Below are 20348 nucleotides of genomic sequence, written 5' to 3'. Positions count from 1 at the left end.
ATGACTTTCAAGGTTAAGACATCTCGCCTCTTTCCTAGTTACGGGAAGGGCTGGCTCAGGAAGCTGCCTTCAGCCACACTCTGTGTGTAGACTTGGTTATCATTCAGAATTCTGCATACAAAACTTCCAGGGCTGTGCTTGTTGGTATCTTACAAGCACAGCCCTCTTACAAGAGGTTAAGGGGAACTTGTCTGTCACCTTTAGACAGTGTTGTTGAGTTAGTGCTGTGTGTCGTGAGTGCTGCCTGTGGTCCACAGACAGCAGGAAAGCCCTGACTCTCACCTTGTCGTGAACACTGGCTTTTAACGCAGGGCTTTTCTTGGCGAGGGGCATTGGGTGCTCTGTAAGTAGAAGTGAACCGGCGCTCACAGCCCCGCTGTGCTCAGCCTGGAGCTCAGCTCCCCAGCAGGCCGCTGTGCCCACAGCAGCACCACGCGGCCTTCACCGGCTGCCGGCAGCTCCGTGCTCCCAAGCAGAAAACAATGCACAACTGTTTGTTGGGATGCTTTTGGTTTTTGTTCTGTCCCAGTCTTTATCATGTGAGAAAATGATTTGAACTGGGTTTGGAGGATGTGAGAAAGGAAACTGAAGCGCTTCTCAAGGTCACGTTACAGCTGAGAAGGCACTGCAGCGTTTGTTTCTGTGTCATTGCCAGAGGCAGCGCCTGGTTCTCCTGAGTGCAAAACTCTAAGACAGACCTTTGTCTGTTACACAGAGAATATTCTTTGTTTCAACTTAGCTTTCAAAAGGTCAGAAGGGATGGTCCGAGAGCAGGAGATGTGTGGTGGCTGAGATGGTAAGGCAGAGCTTGGCGCTGGGTGCGTGCGCTGCCATGAGGAGCTGCGAGGAGCTGGGCAAGCTGCTGAGTCAGCGCTCCTGGCAGTCCTGCGGCGTTCCACGGCTGTCAGTTGTGACGGCTGAGTTTTCCTGAGGCTGTCTGTCGCAGGGACTGACTTGGGGTGTGCAGGTCTTTACTGTTGTCAGGCATCATGGACAGTGGTTATCGCCAAGTGACTAAAAGACATGCAGCCAGAAGCTGGTAGGTGTCCAGGTCTGGAGAGAGGCAGTGTTATTCCTTGAGCTCGGCTGCTGCTTTAGAAAGGCACTGCCAGCTGATGTTGTGAAGTCCGGCGAGGCTGAAGCTTTATGCTCCGTTCTGAGCTGTGTGCTCCATGCTCAGTTCCCACTTCATATATTCTAAAGCATAATGTACTTCTTATGGGGATTTACTCAAAACAAACAACAGAAAATGAAATTACTTTCAGTGTGTTCCTACACCTTGATTTACAAGTTGCTTAGACCATGTAATGATTCACAATGATCCGTGTGAATGATTTTCCCCTCATAATTGCAGAGGGTTTTTTTCATATTAATGAGTTTCTTGCACTTAAACAGAAATGCAAGAGTTAGACCTTGGAGCCGAATATGTGAGCTGATTTTGTTTGTTTCTTTGCATGAGTCTAAACTTGTAATTGCTTTCCAGATATTTCATTCAGTAGACCTAAAGCTATGCTATTTTTTTCTTTTTTGGGTGTATCTGATGCGTTATTCTGAGCCCTGGTTATTAATTGACAGATGAGTTACGCTATGATGGCACTTAAAATGCACAACATGTATTTCTGAAAGCAGTCGTTGCTATAGCAACTTTCTAGTAGGTCACTGGCAGTGTTGTGTGCGTGTGTGTATGATTTGGCTGTTAATGCAGGCTAATACTGATAGAAAAATGAGAAATGTCAGGATGAGAAGGTAGCCCTGCCCCCTGCCCTCCGCACCCCCTCCAAAATAGGACACGGTAATTTTGGTACTGCTTAGTTAAGATACTGCATGCATTGGCCAGAAATTGGCTGTTGTCTGCCACAATTAGATGCTTTTGTTCTAGTTTTGCAAAGATTATAAGAGCAAATTGCCTTAATCTCATTCTGTTTTTCTTTTGACATCTTTGGAGTTCATCAGGGAAGGGAAATTGTGTTGAATTATCAGAAAGCACTGCCTGGTATTTATTGAGCAGGGAGATCTATTTTTAGAGACAAAAAGCTGCATGGGATGCTGCAAGTGAAAATTTGGAAAAGCCATTTTTTTTCCTCATCTTTAAGGCACTTCAGTGTGATGCATGTGCAGAGCAGGCCGGGCCTCTGCGTGCTGTTGGGGTCCTGTTGTGCAGGTGGCCGCACAGCCACTCCTTATGCTGATGGGACAGGGGATGAGCTGTTTCAGGGAGCCCACCCAGACACCAGCAACATGGAAACAAGTTTAGAAACTGCTGATGACTTCCTGGGTCGTGCAAATGGGCAGAAAGCCAAATGGTAGTACAGGCACGGGAGGAGGAACTGTGGCAACTGCAGGCCAGGGCAGCACACGCAGGAGAGGCCGGGGACGTTCAGAGGGGCTGAAGGTGCTGTAACTTCTCGTTACAGGTTGCTCTGAAATGTAACTGTACAAATGCCTTTTTTTTTTTTTTTCTTCAGTTGTATTCTTCTTTGAAACAGATCTCTAATAGGAGATCATCTGTTTGGGTATTCTTGGTAATAGTATTATACTGATTGAAGTAGAGGTTGTTCATCTGTCCTTTGGGGAGATCAACTTATAGCCAGGGTAGTGTTTGCAGTCTCAAATTAACCGTTTCCTAAGATACTTGGAAAATTTTGATTTTAAGTAACACATTCTAGCAGTGAGTAAAAACAGTGACGAGCGTAGCAAGTGGTGTATGGTACTGCAACCCACTATATTGTTGTCAAATGGTAGTGCTGATTAAAAACCAAACAAACGTGTAAGGATTGCACTTTGTTGTGTATTGACTCTGTTGTTTTCCAAAAGAAGTGAACAGGTCACACTTGGTTTATGGTTGAGCCAGTAAGGTAGAAGAGGGCTATGGTATGGGTGGAGGCAGTGGAAGGTGATGGTAGGGAGGGCAGTAGGGATGGGCTGTTTGACACCTTCTGCTTTTGTCCAATCTTCTCTCCTTCCATTTGCTGGTGGCCAGAGCAGTATTAGGGCAGAAGCAGGAATGTGAGTAGGAGGAAGGAGCAGGGACTGCTTTTAACAGTGGCAACCCAACAGTTTGGTTCAAGTGTTGCATGAAACCTCATCCCAAGGCTGTTGAAAACATGTAATCGTGTAATCATGTGTTTTAAGAACTTGATTTCTGCCAGTACAAAGTGTTGATTTAACTTCTGAAAAAATCTTCCTCGACTCATTTAATTATTTAAATGATTGCTGAATGCTGTATTAAATGATCTCACTGTGTATGCTGTGCACTCTGGAAAAGCTTGCTTTAATTTGGCCTCTGGGGCAAAGGCAGTGCTTAGAGATTAACGTTTACATTTGGTTATTTTGTAGGGAGATGGAGGTAGGAGCAGGTGGAGGAGCAAAGGAAAGTTTATGTCATTCCTGAAGGAAGCGTTCCCTTGCCTCACTCCTGGGGCTGCAGCGTTCGGTTTGAACTCATCTCATGGGAGCTGAGAATCTGTTTAAGGAAATGCTTCAAAACATTCCCACTCTTGCTCCTACAGCCTGACACTTTCAAATGTCAATTACTGTATGTATTTTTGTTCTGTGTAGCTGTGTAAAAGACACTGAAAATTCACTCCCTATCTGTGCAGAGTACAGAAGGAAGAGTCTGCAAATTCTGCACTGTTTAAGACAATATGCTCTGATCCCTTCTCTGCAAAAACAAAAGCCAAGAAGTTTTCCAGGGAAAAATAACCTCTTGTGAGGATCAGCTGCTGGAATTTCCTCTCTCCCTGGAGATCCTGAGCTTCTGGCAATGGCACTTTCTCTTGTCCAGGGCTTCTGTTGTATTTCACTCTGTTTTACCAGCAGTGCTTAGAGAACTTGAACTTTTCATTTTCAGTGCCTTGCATTTGATAGTAGAGGTATGATGATTCCCTCCTAGGCAGGAGGGTTTTTTTCTCCCCTCACCCATTACTTTTTCTTCTTGCCTTAGTCTCTCATTCGCTGGGAGGATGTGCGTAAGCAGGTTTGATATCAGCCTCTGAAACCAACTAGATAGTACTAGATCCCCAGTGTCTTTATTTTTATTTCTTTTTTAACAAGTTTTGTTTGTATTGGTATAGACTCGGGATTCTGGGTTGCTCTTGTTCCCTCTTCCTGTTCTGGGTCTCCCAGAAGTGTTGGTTTGTGCAGCGCAGCTTGTATCCATTCCTGATCTAATCTGTTAGCCTGTTTTCTGTAAGGCAACTGCAGCTGCTCTATTTGGAGGCTACTGGTAGTTAGTCCTGTATTGCCCATCTCAGTTCACAGTCTCGTTTAATAATCCTTAGAGATCAGAATAGGGATTTTTTTCCCCCATGAAAAGGCAAAGGCTTACTGTTTGGGTGGCCAGAAAAGCCAAGAGGAAAAAAAACCTTAGAAAAGAGCAAAGAGGAAGAAGGCGAGAGACACTACATGTGTTCTTCTATGGTCAGTGGAATTGCTGAAGCCTATTTTAGTGGTGGTGTCGGTACACACTTTGCTGCAGGTAACACAGTACTTTCCTCGTGCTCTTGCAGGCTGCCCACCCATGTGACTGCTGCAGCCTGGGCCCCACCATGCCATGGTGGGTGAGCAGGACATGTGGGTGGCACCCGATAACAGGATGGAGGAGTGGCACTGCTGGACTGGCTCCTGTCTGCACCTTCAGCTTCTTTCCAGAAGTCATCTCTGGAGTACCTGTCCTGTCTAATATGGTTTGAATTTGCCAACATATGAAAAAATCAGAGAGATGAAAGGCAAATAGCCATCTTGTATACAAAGTCCTTGGGAAAAGATGCTGAATCAGCTTATTGTCCAGCATGGGCATCTACTTCTCTGTTCTTGCCTTTCCTCCTTATGTTTCAGATAAAACCTGTCTGGTGTTAGAGACCAGCTTGGAACTGGGGTCTTCGCTGGTTCTGCAGTCTTCAGTCAGCATTCCTCTATGTGGACTATTGAACAAGCAGTGAAATAGGTAGTATTTGGAAGCATAATTTCCCAATAAAGTTTTCCTTTGAATAGATTTATTGCTGCGCGGAAGATATTTTTAAACAGCAAAGAATAGGCAGTTTCACCCCCTACTGATTCTTCTGGGGTTGTTGACTGACTGAGATTCATTTCAACACCAAATGATACAAGCATTTCTTCAAGATTATTTCATGAGCTAAAATCTTGTCTCCAGCTGCTGCTTTGTCTTTTCACTAGGGTTACCAGTGCTTTGGACTATTGCAGAACCAGTTCCAATTTTATGTAGTATTTGTTAATAACTTCTCCCGTATTAACTGTTACCACTGCATTGATTTCCGGTGCCTGATGTGTCGGAGTGCTCATTAGGGAATGCTGGTGGGTAGCTTATCTTTAATGTCTTCAGTCCTTATAGAAGGACTCCTCTTTTTCCTCAGAGCATCTTCATATGTAAGAGTCCAAAGGCTCTTTGGTGCAAGTAAGGTGTTATGGAGGTCAGCTGATAGCGTTGTGAAAAAGTAGACAGGATTCTGTGTCAAATGCCTTTAGCCTGAAATAAAATCACAGCCCTCAGTACAGGTGGGAAGCCGTTGCTGTGAGGGGGGGAGAATGTTGATGTTACCCATGGAGCAGAGAAACAAGTTATCTTAACCATGGAACTTTGGAGACAGGAAACTGCTGTGTAATAAAGCCACTTTCCCCACTAAGTTTGTTATTTAAAGTGATCGTGGATTTTTAATTTCCAGTTGGGTTTTACTGTGAGTTTTGGATCATGAGCATCAACTCAGAAGTGCACTGATTTTGTGCTCTGGATTGTTCTGCTGCTAAGTAATTATTTTGTGTTCATGCTGCTGGTCCTGCTGTTTTTCACCTGTGCAATTCTGGGGAAGTCATCTTCAGGCTTAGGAACTGTGTTAGTTTGGAATACGCCTCTGTAAGGACTCTGGATTTGGGCTTGAACTGGGACTGCAGTCTGGATTATTTAATGTGGTCACTGGAAATGTGTTTGCAGGTTTTTTTGTTGTTGGGGTTCATTTTTGTTGTTGTTTGTGTGTGTGTGTGTGGTGTTTTGGGTTTCCTTTTTTAGCTCCAAAATGGTTACATGCGTCCATGGAAAAACAAGCTTCTGCCAACCAATTTGTGGTGGTCGGGTTGTTTTAGGACTGGGAAATGAAAGTATTTTAAGATACACTTTTCCAGTAGAGGTCTTAGCAGTACTCTGATAGAAGTGGGAGGCTGTGGCATTTGTAGACCCAGGGGCACACCCTGAGGCAGAGGCTGTTGCAGGATGTGTCAGAGGCATTTCTTCAGATCAGACAAAATGCTGATGCCCTTCTGTGTAGTAGCAGCTTTAGGAAAAGCTCTGCTTTGATCAGTGAAAGAAAGCAACGCTAAGTGCTCTGGCAGCAAACATGGCAGTTGTTGGTATGCTGCCTAGGTGTTATCACTTGTTTGAATTTCAGGTGGCTGTTGGCTTTGAGGCACATGGGTTGTTGGTCTGGGTGTGCAGGGAAGCAATAGCAGGGCAGGTTCTAGGAGCAGTCTCACAGAAGAGTGGTCCACAGCATGAGTTGGTTGAATATCAGTTTTCAGACTACAGAATAGAGCTCAAACGTGTGTTTTAAGAAAGGCTGGATGTATCTGTATAATCTCTGAAGTAATTCATGAGGATCACAGCGTATTAGTGGGTTTGCTCCAGAGCCACGAGGCTGAGTCAGTGTCAGGTTAGGATGGTTTGGAGGTGTCTACCAGTATGCAGATTCTGGAGTTGGTTGTAAATTCTTGAGGTAAAAAACCCGGCTTTACAGAATGAGAGATTGGTGATCTGACTTAACGCATCTGTGGTAGCACTGATGGCTTTGTTAGATTACTGGAACTGCATGGTACACAACAGAAATTTATCTTGAAGATCATTGGCTTGCTCAGTAGCAAAGAGGATTTTTTTTCATGTTTTTTGATGGGTTCTGTTCCATCTGTTGTGCTTGGTTTAAACACGTCCCAGGTTTCTTGCTTGTCTGTCTTGAGGAGAGTATGAGGTTCTTGTGATGGTAGAATAGGTTTGTTTAGTCTGCTGGGAGGAAAACCTGAAAGAAGATTTGTGTTGGAGTCAAATCAGAGTTGCAGCGTTGTTCTGTTGATTACCAGGTTTAGGGGTTCCTGTAGCTGCTGTGTTGCTTTATGGGACATGGTAGGATTTAAGGCTATTAAGGGTAATTTTCCCATGGAAGGTTGTAGTTTCGGATTGTTTCAGAGTTGTAGTGGTGCATGTGGTAGGTGAAGGGTGCGTGGTTTGATGTGGGGTTGGGTTTTCTCAGGAAACTGCTAGGGTTGGGAGGTAAGGTTTGATTCTCTATTTGGATTTTTTTTTTTTTTAAATATATAGTTTATTGGCCAACTTTATCTTGCCTACCACCGCCACACTTTTTAGCTCTTCTTCAGTTTTCACAAACTTGTTCTAGGAATTTCAGGTATTTGCAATTTAGGTATTCTAATGTTCTTTCTGTTAGCAGCTACGTGAACTTAGGTTATCATTTTAGTGAATATTTTCCTTGAGCCTTTGTGCACATGCTGCTAACGACGATGAGGACTAGCATTAGCCACTCCCAGAGCTTTGGATTTACATGAATCTCTAAAATGCTTGTTTTCTTTGCTGATCTGCACAAATTGTTCTGCAGCTCCTCTTGGCTTTTTTCACTAGTGCCATCTGAGAAGAGACAGAACAAAAAACAAATGCCCAAGGAATAAAACTCCAAATTGTTTTGAGTTTTCTTCCTTCCTCCTGCGTTCTGCATGTCAGACTTTGCTTCTCATTGTGAAAATTGGTTTTATTGTTGGCAGTGTTCCAGATGCAATGCCAGATGTCCACTGTAGCAAAAAAATTACAGATGAGTAAACACTCTTCTTAGGTAGCATAAAAATCTATTGATGCTGCTTCTGGTGTGCCTGTATACTGTCCACAAATATGGCCCACTGTGCTTTGTGCCGTACACAGATAAAAACTCAAAGCTTTTGTGTCCATCTAAATGTGTTTGACTACACGAGGGACTCCTGCTGTCCCCAGGACGTGGATTATTTAGCAGTAATAAGCACTTATTCAGTGAAGTGCTTGACTGAGGATTTAATCACTGGATTTAATTTTAATTATTGTCACACATGGATTTCATTGAGGATAAAATCACAGAAACATCAAAATAAATGATGAGTAGGGGAGATAAGGAAGGATATTGAGTTGATCCGGTTCTTGCCCTTTCCCCTCCAGCAGGCAGTTACAGTTGTGTCATTATCAGACCCAAAGAAGCCCATGTTTCCAAAGCCTTGTCTGGTGTTCCATCTGTGTATCAACCTTTTAGGAGTGGATCTCTTCAGTGGTGGGTAATTCACATTCTTTCAAGCAAACTATCAGAGTGCTTTACTAGTTCTTACCGAGTTTTTCTCAATGTCTTGACTTTCCTGAGGAAAAAGCATTTATTTCCCCCTCGCCTTCCTGTTTATGGCAGTTTGTATGTGCTGAGGAAGAAGTCCTCCTTCTTCAATCTTGTCTGATTCTAGCTTTTCTGTCCGGATGTCTTTCTGTGCCTGGCTGATACTGTGCCTCCTGCAGCGCTGGCTTGGCTCCCTAAAACTGCCTATGCAAAAACCTGGAAACTTGAATGCCATTTTAGTCTGCTGAGCTGACTTACTGCAAAAGCAAACAAACAGGTATCTCTTTGCCCAGCAGCATTTCACGTTGTGTTAACTCAGCTATCTTCTAAAACCTAAACCCAGGGTATAGTGAACACATAGGCTGTCCGTATCGTCATTTGGTCTTTTTCCAAGTTCTCATTCCTCATTGTTGGAGGAATATCTTGTTTGGAAGATGACTCCAGTTTCATTTCTGTATGCTAGGCAAATTATCTCTTTACTTTTGCTCCATGGGTTTTTTTGTGACTCTCAGTTCCCTTGCATCTCCCTAAAAATATCACTGAGTTTATCTTAAGTCTCCATCTGAGTTGTGGAAATATCAGTGCAGGGAAGCAGAAGACTTTAGACTATCTTTTTATACTCACGATCTGAGGACAGTAGAACCTAATTTCTTTACAGCCCTTTTAAAATTATGTTTATTTTACGTTCAAAGCAGGTAAGTAGAATAGTAGTTAAATAATCCTATTGGACAGATGACAAGGAGAAAATGCTTCATTTTAATTGTGCCACGTGTTGGCGTAAGGTTAGAATTTTGTGCCATGACTCTAAGTCTTGTGCAATCAGACCGTAATTATTTGCCGTGTGAGTGGTGGCATGCCTGCAGCCCCGGTGAGCTCCGTTGCAGTTGTGAATGCTCAGCACTGCAGAAAATCAGGTCAAGTGTCGCGCTGGGTGTCCTCAGAGCCAGTGAAAGAATCTGTAGGGATAACAAGAGGAAAGCAAGCTGGTTTTCATGTCTTCAGTCCATTGGATTTACTTGGATTTTAAAATGATAAGAATAATCTAGAAATTAAAAAAGATAGGGAAGATTTGTTCTTCAGAAGGCTGTACCTTACAAACAAACATTTGCAACAAATTGTTTGATTAATTTCTTTAATATCAGCCATTGTAGGTGTTGCAAGATGATACATGAGAGTAATTGAAAGTTGTTGAAACAAACACTGGAAGTTATCAAACAAAACTGAGTGATGCATGTTGTGAACCAAGCTGTTAAAACCACAGTTGACAGATCGTGTCATCTTTCCTATGGAATCTTGGTAGCACAGGCCTTTCATCATGCAGGAACTAGCTGCTCCCTTCTGGAAGTACCAGCAGAATATACAGAGAAATGGATTGCTTTTGGCAGTTCACACATTTTTAGAGACAGAAAACCAAGTATAGAAATATAGTAGTATGACTCAATGCTTGGAGGTCTTTGTCATGTAAGAATTTTATCCCCAGCTCTGCAAGAAGTGATTTGTGTAACCTTGCAGTGTGAGGTCTTGCATTCGTAATCGTGAAGTGTGCAGAATATTGCACAGTGGAAAGTGAGGCTTATTTTTCTGGCTGGTTGGACAGGACATCTCTAAGCTAAAAGCATTTGGTGAGAGGAAGCAGCAGCTGTTCTATGTGTTGTTTAGAGTCAGCCCTACAAGTTGGTGCAACTGTGGATAAACTGAGGAGACAAGTGAAATCAAATGCAAAGTTAAAGGGACTGTCAGGGGTTGCTGGTAGGTAATTTTTTCCCCCACATTTTATATGGAACCCGTAGTCCATGGTAATGGACATCTGCTAAAAGCTTTCATTTCGTGTTGTTCTTGGCTTCACACTTCTCAGCTACCCATCAGCTCTGAGAGCCTACTTTTTTTTCCATTTTACTTAAGTTAATTGAGGAAAAGACAGATTGTCCTCAACCAGATGCCACAGACTTCAAAACCACTCCTTCACTGCAAAACAAAGATATGCCTGTGGCTCTGTCCTGCTGGAGAGTTCAGCCCAGCACACCAACACATCCCCTAAGCTCTGGGCAGAGCAGGAGGGTCACGGTCTGTGAGTGCTGGCAGTGCTCACCAGCATAATTTGTATGTTAAAAGTGTGATGCATTTTTTGTGTAAAAGAACTTCAGTGAAATTATCTTAAAGGTAACTAAATAAGCTATGTTGGTTGCCCTTAAATTATAATGCTAATATTCAGAGTTAGGGCTGGAAGAGGTCATTCAGCATAGATTTCAGCTTAAGTGGCTGCGGCTAAACAAATTCCTGCTTCGAGTTCCAAACCTGGAGCAGAAATAAAGCTTACAATTTTAGAAACAGATAATCCACAGCAAACTGAAAAGCTCTCCACAAGATCAATAGCCATGAATAATGAAGAACACACTACAGCATTTGGTGAATTGGTTATATCCTTAGTTCCTCACAGCTCTTTTTTTTTTTCCCTGAAGATTTAGAATTTACACTTGAAATTCCTAAATATTATTCTCACTTTGCAGATAGGACAGCTGAGCAGGAGGGATTTATGTGGCATGCTCAAGGCCATGCACAGGGTTGGATAAAGCAATAAAATGCTGGGATTTATCTGCCTGCTTGCAAAAGCCTCCTTCTCTCTCACCTTGTTGATCAAAGCTTTGGTGCATCATGGGTGTGCAATGCGCTACTTTCTGACAGCATTGCCCTCTGCTGCTGATGTAGGCCTTTTCTGGCTGTCAGGCACCACTGTTGGATGGCATCACTGAGGGGACAAGTCTTGTCTCTAAACTGAATATGGAGAGCTCGAGTGTCACTGGTGCTGTGTCACAGCTTACCGTCACGTGTAGCTTCTCTGCATGAGCAGAAGTTTGGAGCGTTTGAGCTTCCTTTGAGCCTTAACAGAATGATAAAGCGCACTGCCTTACTGATTTTAAGCTTGAGAGGAAAAATACAAGCATGGAGGGAGAAAGCAGAGTCATTTCAAATGGGAAAGGCAGTTGTGGTGTATAGATGTTACCCATTCAATAGCTGAAGATATCGTTCCATTAGAATGAGCCACTGTTTGAATATCTTTTCCACCAAGTTGGAACTAAGCCACGTGGTCAACAAGGAAAGGGTTTTGAAAATGGAAGTAAATCAAATACCTGTTATCTTTTATTTTGCTTATCTTCTAGGCTATTGAGTTAGTAATGATGTAACTCCTACTACTAATTTTTTGTGTGCGTTTTTGTTTTAGGCTTTGGCTTCAGCTCTGTAGCATGTAAGTATATAGTGTGTAGTAAGGTCATTTGAGCCTTGTATTGCTTCAGGCAGCAACCAAGCCTATCTGCTTTTGATGTTCAGGTCAGGTTCAGCGGCTGGTTTATGTAGTTTGGCTGAAGTGGTATTTTACCTCAGCAGCAGAGAGGCAAACTATCTAAAGACTTTGCAAAAAATAGATAGTTTTTAACATAAGCAGAAACTAGAGAAAACGTTGATGAACTGTTGTAAAATTATATGACTTTTCTGAAAGCTGAGCTCCTTGTGAGATGCGTGTTGAAGAAAAATTACTATAAAAGTGATCATTTACAGGAAGCGGTGCTTTTTCAAATAAATAGTTTTATTTAATGTTCATTATAAAAATGAACGTTGTGTAAATGGTTATTGTGGTTTGTGCATTGGTTATTACACGTTGTTTAAAAAAAAGCAACAAAACAAGTAGAAGTAAAAACATTTACTTGTTTTCCCAACATAAGTTTAACTGAATGGTCTCTTACTGCCTGCTTCATGTTCTGTTATTGGTCATTTTTAACTATCCCAGCATAAATTGATGTCACCTTTGAATACAGGTAGGTGTGTTTAAAGAGCTGCAACCATGCCAACAGCATTAAAACTGGGGTTAACAGAAAGCATTACATTAAAAAAAACAACAACCGACCCTCCTACAATAGAAACAGTTGGCTGCATTTTATGAGGACTTTATCAATTGTGTCATGTTTATTATAGTGTAAATAACCCCTTACTCTTCTCTTCCTCTCCTTCCCTATGCAACATTTAAGGAAAAAAAGTGACAAAATGAGAATCTGTCTCAAGCTTTCAAGAGTGTATGTAACTGCCTTTATGTGACCGAAGGAGATGGAAGGGGGGGAGGGGGGGGCTCATTTTTTCCTTTTATAAAAACATCATCTTTGAGAAACAGGTATTGCTTTTATTAAAACCAGTCCATAATGATCAATGATTTCTCTACAGTTGTCAAACTTACTTTAATTGCAGGACTAAATTGAGAACTGTTCCAAGCACATAGGGCTTTTCGTTAGTCCCTGTAGTAACTTATATTTCATTTCCAAACCAAGACAGAGCAACATGGGTGTTTGGGAAACAAGGAGTGGTGTTTCTTTGAGCTTAGCAGTTTTACCATTGTGTGAAGTTGCAAGGCAGTTTTCCCAAGGCTTGTACTGGTTTCCTGGCTTCAACTGAGGAAGAAAGACATAACATCGAGAACATAGCAGGCACAGCTGTGTTGGATACCGGTGAAGGATACAGCTGGCTTGGGCCATGTAAGGGGCAGTGGTATTCCATGCAGTGTAAGATACCTCTGCTGGTCAGTCCCATGAATTAATCAGGGTTGTGACTTTTCCATTTGGGCTTCTAGTTGTGCATTGTTCATTTTCCAGCTTGCCAGCGCTGACAGTTCTTATGTTTAGCACTCCTTGGCTTAATCCTTGTTAACTGCCTTTAAGTAAGCACAAGACAGTAGAAAGGCAACTTCATTGTCTTCTAGATGTCTGAGTCTGGACCTAACCACATACAGCTGGGTTTTTTCCAGCATTGTTTTGCAGCTTCCTGTTCAGCACAGAGGCTTGGGGAATATACCACAGGACCCCACAGTCGCCTTTGTGTCAGGTTGTCCTCCACTAATACTGTGTCAAGGCTGTGTGTCCAACTTCCTTGGTGCTTCAGTCTCTTCGGACTTAAGAGCTCACCTCTTCTCCCTTGGACTTTCTATACCATTAATACCGTACTTTCTTTTTTACCAAATTGTATCTGAGCAAGCATACTTTCTAGTTAATACATCTGAGCCTGACAGCTAAGTTAAAAAAAATCAAGAATAATTAAAACAAACAAGCAAACAACTCTACGTAACAGATGTCCAGAATGCCTGATATGTCTGTAGAGAATGCTGCACATGAAAAACACATCAGTTTTCTGAACTTCTTTTGAAATTCCTCTTGAAAAGCGAGATTGATGCACTATATCCTTCTAGAATTAGATAAAAACAAAAAAACTGATGATCCATGATGGATAGAATTCCTTTGAACATAGCATATGAAGGAATGCATGTATAATAAGTACGTGTGCTTGTGTGTGGACTAAAAATATGTATTGTGTTTAAAATAAAGGGAATGTATTACTAACCAAGACTGTTATTCCAGTGAAAAAAATGTATACCTCATGGTGTACACGACATGGTGACGTGGTGATGAGATGCTGTAAGTAAAACTGTTGATTGCATAAAGTAGTAAGGACTGGCAGAAATAGCTATATGCATCTGTGAATCTAATCAGAACTGTAATAACCAGAGGCAAAGAAGTCTGTTCATGTTGTACAGTTACAATTTTGTTAAATAAATATTGATGTAGTAGGATGTAAATCGTACTTTGCATGTTGTTCTGTTTTGCTTACACTGGCGCAGTTTTATTTAGGTAGTTTGATGCTAGTTGTATTAGCTCTTTCTGCCCTGATTTAGCACCTCTGCCACACTGCCCCATTGTTTAATGGCAGTCACTGCTGTCAGTGGTCAACTCCTTGGTCAGTCTCCTGCCTACAGAGATATTACTAGTGGGTCTAGCAGTGCCATGCATGCAGTCTAATTTATTGCTTACACTTTGGTTTCTTTGTGTTAAATATTTCTCATTGCATCTAGATACTTGTCTGGCTTCTGATTTATCTTCTCCAAAGTTCAGCCATGTAGATCTGTGAGCCTGTTACTCTGATTTTAGAGGTGTAGTTCAACTAAGGGAATGGGATCAGGGTTGTTGTCATGCCTAAATCAGATCTTGTATGTTTTGGTGCGGGCCTTCTGCCTTTATTCAAAACTAAAAAAAGGCTATTTCTCATGAAATCGAACTTTTATCTTTCAAGTTCATTCTGTTGTTCTGTGAAGAGAGTCGATTCCTTCAATCTACATCATGGCATGCTTTCTGGTTGCTCACGTTCATATATTTATCTTGTTTATTAAAATTTTCTCAGTTTTGTTTGCATTTTTAAATTATTTACAGTAAATACAGATGGGAGGTAATAGAAACTACTTTGTTTTCATTACACAAAGCAGCACCTGAAGCAAAACCCTAAGCAGAAATGGAACCATGGAACGCAAGAATAGGGTTTTGCTGTCCTGGGGCTGCTGGTTCTGAACTCCAGGTGGACTAAATGCTTCAGACTGAGTGCAGAACTTCTGTTTACAGTGATTGTCATTCAGTGTATGACTCTTCTGGAATCACAACTAACACTTTTTTTCTCTTTTTTACAGACTGGACATTGACATTCTTTTCATGACAGAGGTTTCCAAGTAGTTGTCTTGCTATAGCTTTGAGAAGAAGTTCTATGTAGCTCTTACTTTCGAGATTGCTGCAAAAATGATTACTTCAGATTTGCCAGTACTACAGTGAGTATGCACTTCTTTTTGTACTTGAATTTCTCAGCTTCGAAAATGCAGAAGTGAGCAGGGAGCAGATCAGTCTTCTAGACCTTGTCTGTTGTCAAAGGCTGAAAAGCTATAAAATTTAAGGGTTTCCTCTGAAGGGTGGTTCCGTGTATGGAGATTTTACTTTGATGTGGAAAGCAAAAACAAGTATTTGCTACTTTTATGCTTCTTAATGTTGTTAGATTTCAAAAATAGGAATGGGCTTTTGTCATAACTGAGCACTTTTGTGTATTCCAGGAGGGTACTCTTTTTCCAGTGAGCTGTATTTATTGTGCAAAAAGCCTCTGGCTTCTCTCGTTGAAGCAGGCAAGCGGGGTTCGCGTGCTCTGTTTCACGCCAGCCTCGCAGTGCTCTTTCCTCACAGTCCTTTTCCCGCCCTTTTTAACCCCCCCCCCCCCCCCCCCCCCCCAGCAGTGCAGCTGGCCGCGCTGATTGGCTGAGCCGCTCCTCACAGAGCTGGCTGCAACCGGCTGCAGTGCCCGCGCCTCCTCAGTGCTGCAGCAGTCAGCGATCAGTGATAACTTGTTGGGAGTGCAGAGGTGAACGTGGCAGTTAGCACTGCGTGTAAAACAGCCTTCCTTCAGTGATGTTCCTGACCTCAGATTTAAGTCCCTTTAAGAATCTGAATGTTTCGACAACTGTGAAATTATTTGACCTTAATAATAGTATGCCCAGCGAAGCTAATTCCTGTGGTGAGCCAGCAGTGGGTGGCTGTGAGGGGTACCACCGAGGGGCAGCGTTCCAGGTGATGTTCTCAGTTAATATTTTCCTGTGTGTGCCTGTTCAAGTAACTGTGTTTGTGAAATGTGCCAAGCACAGAAAGCTTTTACATTTTGTCACTGTAATGATGGGGAAGGGATATTCCCATTCCCAGTTCACAAGTCTAGATGGCCTTAAGAAGTGAATGAAATGGAGCAGAATTTAAGGTTATATAATGCATATTAATAGATTCCATTACTCAGCACACCAGCTGAGAAGTGTGAGGGACATTTGATACTGCAGTTCTGTTCAATCCAGAGATGACTGAGGTGACAGTAAACCACCGATACTGTGCAACTTAAAACAACCAAACCAACCTTTAATGCTGTCCTTTTTAGACGGAGTCTTAAAGTCGATTTGCTACGTTAATATACTTTACTTAGAGCAGTGTCAATTATTCCCTCTCAAAATTCTTCCCTTTGACGGGACACAAAAAGGAGGAATCTTTAATTTTTCTGGATTCATTGAAATGACTTCAGAATGTCATGAAGGCAGAATGCTACGTATCCATCTTTCAGACGAAGCACAGTGCTCTGTCTGGTTTATGTGACCCAGGTGACTGCTGGAAGCCGTGCCTCAGTGGGATGAGTCATGTTTGCTGTGAGGCATGCTCTCAGATTTTGAAGATCAACCATGGGAACTGATTCATCCATGATTCATGAGCCTGTGCATTTAGCCATTTTTCTTTGTGAATGCTTTTCTTCACAAGGCTGAGGCTGGTGGTAGCAATTACTGGATTAATGTCTGCCAGAACTTTGAGCCACCTCAACAACACTGACAAAGTCTACAGAAGTGTTTTTATTTACTAGAACTGGTATATGAACATAGGTTTTTGGTGTGGTCGTTTCTTTAGTTTTGTTTTAAAGGCATGGTATGAATTACATAACTAAGGCTTTGTGTAGTAGGAGAAGGAAAGTAAATTTAATTCAGTTGATTTATTTTGCAGAGATTTGAAATTTACTGTGTCAATGGAAATATTTTCTTTAGAAGCATGACATAGCAGAGGGCTGACGAGTAGCCCATTAATTCCTCACTACCTCATGGTTAGTTTCCTTGGCCAGGATTTACAACTTCAGAATAATATCTAGAGTTTTTAGGAGGCATTTTGAAGTTACTGCCAAGTTTTCTAGAATGCCTGTGCCACCACAGAAACCAGAAAGAAAGGCAGACTATACTTAGATTCCTTAAAGAGGTTATGACTTCTCTTCCTTACTTTGTTCAGCCTAGTCTTGTAGGTCTCCTCATGCTCTGCTAGGTTCTCTCATATCTCTGCAGTGGTAAAGGAAGAGGAGAGGAAGAGCTTAGCCTTCAGCACTGCTGCCTTTCCTCTCATGCAGGTCTGCTTAGGCCCACTTTCCATCCTAACAGCTTCAGGAAAGGTAAATGGAAAATTATGGCAAAGCGTAAGTTTTTTCTCTCAGGTGACGAGTCACACACACATTAAATATAAGGATAGCATAATTCTGGTCTGTTAAGTTGCAGATGACTGCCACAGAAAAAATCACTTCCTAGCAGCTCTACAAGATGTGTAGGGAATGAGAGAGATGAATTCTGGCCAGATGCTCCTCTCAATAAGTGTTAAAAACCTGACAGAACTGCAAGCACTTCTGAGATGCTTTGCTCCTCCCCCGAGTTCATAACTAAGAAGAAAGAGGCATGGGTGTGTGTATTCAGAGCAGCTGTAAGGCTCCGACAGAAGCAAGAAGCACTTCCTCCCACACACTGAAGGAGCTCAAGGCCTCAGTGCAGGGACCTTTTTGTCCAGGAGTTGCATGGTTCCAACAAAACTCCCTGCTTCTGGAAATACTGCAGGTGTTTGTTTTCATGTTAAGTCAGCCAAGGACTGTAGGTTGTCCTTATCCTGTCACCCCTCTCCATAAACATGATCTGCTTATTAACTTGTTCCCCTGTTACAGGCTTATGCTCTTCCTGGGAAGAAATATTCTCTCTTCCCCACTTACTGTTAGGGAGGAGACTGATCTTGTTAAAATTTTGAATGTTTGTATTTGAGATGCTTGTCTAGATCACCTTACCATCAGTGGATGGAAGAAAACTTAGAAATTGTCTAACCTATTTTGAACAGTGACTTAAGCATCAGGTATATTGCAGATTTTCAGTGTGTGTATTGTGTACGTCTTAAAGTAAGATGAAATGAATCTTACCTCACTGATTTCTTGAGCCTCTCCAGAAGGCTTGTAGCAAATGAGAGTTGTTTCAACAGGAGAATCAGAGAAGCGTGCTTATCAGGTTTGAGACAGCGCTTTGCTGAAAAGTGAAAAGGTTGGTAATCATTCAAATGTTCATTTCATACGTAGAGCTCTGTAGCGATGGCTAAACACACAGATCTCAACAGATGGAATTAGACCCAGACACTGGGTGTAGCAAAATGAAGATGTCCGTGGACTGGATGCATGCAGTAGTAGCACAGTTTGATTTATGTCCTTCCATAACTCAGCATTTTGGGGAAGTGTTAGAGCCATTTGTCATGGTAGACTGCTGAATCTGGTTTTAATAGAGAAAAATATGTCTTGATGACATTAGGTGTGTGGCTTTGTAAGCTAACAAAGTTACAGCATTTCCACAGAAATATGGTATTGTTTGGACCACTCTGTGCCTGGCACTTTTTTGTTAGGGTTCTGTGTGGATGAGAGAGCAGCTGTTTTTTCCTACACAGAGCAAGAGTGAATGGCTTTAATTTATCTGCAGCAACGGAATGTAGCAGATATTTTTACACGTTCCTTGCTTCTGTATTCAGAAGTTATTAAAAAAAAAAAAAAAGCTGTCATTGTGAGGCAAATGCATGTTTTGCACATTGAGTTGTAGCGTGTGCAGGGCCTGGATACATCCATCCACATAGGCACTGTTTTCATCTGTATTTGCTGGATTGGTTTTCATCATTATGAAACTGTTTAACCAAGTCATTTTGAACTGTTGTTGGGTTTCACTGATTTTTTTTTTTCCCTTCATTTGGTTTCATTTATTTTTCAAATTCATTTCTTCAATTTCCTGCTTAAGGAAAAGTTAATTCTCTAATTTCATCACACCTAAACTTCCGTTAAAGTTGTAGAAATACTACCATAAAAACACGCAGTCTGAAAACTCGAACATGCTTGAATAGAGTTTGTACTGAAAGTGGGCGCATGCATTTCTGGGATATGTGGACTATTGTGGGGTAGTCCGTCAGTGTTACTGTCAGGAAAGCAGATTGCTGTGTCTTCTTCTGTGCTCCAACTTTTGTAAAGGGCTATGTATACCGCATGGTGTTCTTGTGCTTGTAAATCGGAAAAGGTCAGAAAATAATTCCTCAAAATACTAGAATTTTACCACAGTTCCACAAAATCATCTGTATTTAAGGAGCAATATGCTAAGCTAGGGGAATACACTAATTTCAGTCAAGACAAGTGTCAGAAGATTCTTGATTCTGATATAATGATATTTGCATCTTTCTGCATTACTGAATAGCTTTCTTAGTGATGCAGCAAATTTCTGAGGTATTCCTAATCAAACAAGAAACAAAACAAATGAACAAAAGTCAGACAGCATGGAAGATCTGTGTAGGTCATAGCTTGCTGATGCTGCTCAGTTTCCACAAACCAGATCACTAATGCCTTTTGTATTGGAGGGTTTATAACATAATGAAAGAGATGTGATTTTTTTCCTCTTCCCCCCGTACAAGTTTTACTGCAATTTAACTGCCTTCACTTCAAGAAAATTATACTGCCTTTAGTGAAGTCTATGATTAGAACTAGACTTGACCCAACTTTGAATAATCTAGGACGTAACTATGGGCATTCTTTCATTTGTGGAGATGTCGTGCGCTGCTGGTCTTGCAAACTAAGAACAGCGCACATCATTAACAGGTGGTTTTGGTTGTGGGTTTGTCTTGGGCAAAATGTTATGTCTTGGGACATGACTTAAAAGCTGAGTTTGTTCAAGCAGCCAAGTCTGTTTTGAAGGCAGGTACCTGTGGGCCTGGCTTGTAGGGGGAAAGAAGAGGAATTGGAGGTAATGAATGTTTTTCCCTATTGAGTATGGCCTTAGTCTAAACCAGGAACTGCTAAAATTACTATGGGCTTCTCAGCTAATAATCTGAGCTTTCTGAGGTTTCTTTTGTTTGTTTGTTTTTTGTTATTATTGCACAAGTGAAAGCATTTTCCTAGCTACAAGGATCTTAAATGATTTAAGACTGAAGTGAGTCTTCTGGTTTGTGCCCTCATGGTCACTGTTAATCCTTCTTTTATTAACAGCTGCACAATGGCATTGTCTTCAAGTGTGACTAAGAACATGATTTAACCCTAGTGGGAACTTGTGCCGCTATCCTAATGATGTGGTAGCCAGATCAGATGCCCAATTGGTTTCTCTCTGACCTTAAAAGAAGCTCAAAAATACTTATAAAAGAAAGCTGATACTAGTGAATATACTATGTAGGATGGGTATGTTGACAATGTGCTGCTTAATATAGCGAATTTTTGAAGTACAACTTGATTTCAAAAGAAGCTGTTAATTTAAATAAATTTCAGTCTATAAAATGACATTCCAGCCCATAAAAAGGTAAGGACTTTTGC

The 20348-nt window shown here is 41.6% G+C and overlaps 1 protein-coding gene across 11 annotated transcripts in view; it reads left to right on the top strand.

Annotated features, from left to right (window-relative positions):
* The window catches only part of STAG1 (stromal antigen 1), a 182312-nt gene that overhangs the window by 20793 nt on the left and 141171 nt on the right, over positions 1-20348 (top strand). For all 11 annotated transcript variants that reach the window (XR_005862323.2, XR_005862321.2, XR_005862322.2 and 8 more), the window contains exon 2: positions 14851-14985. Coding sequence is in view for 6 of the 11 variants with exons in the window: in XM_015291353.4 (XP_015146839.1) it covers positions 14957-14985 (29 nt within the window). In the remaining 5 variants the exon portion in view is untranslated. The remainder of the gene's footprint in view (positions 1-14850; positions 14986-20348) is intronic.

The sequence above is a fragment of the Gallus gallus genome, chromosome 9 (genome assembly GCF_016699485.2).
Source record: "Gallus gallus isolate bGalGal1 chromosome 9, bGalGal1.mat.broiler.GRCg7b, whole genome shotgun sequence".
NCBI lineage: Eukaryota > Metazoa > Chordata > Aves > Galliformes > Phasianidae > Gallus > Gallus gallus.
Note: the sequence above shows the minus strand (reverse complement) of the source record. Positions and strands in the feature narration are given on the sequence as shown.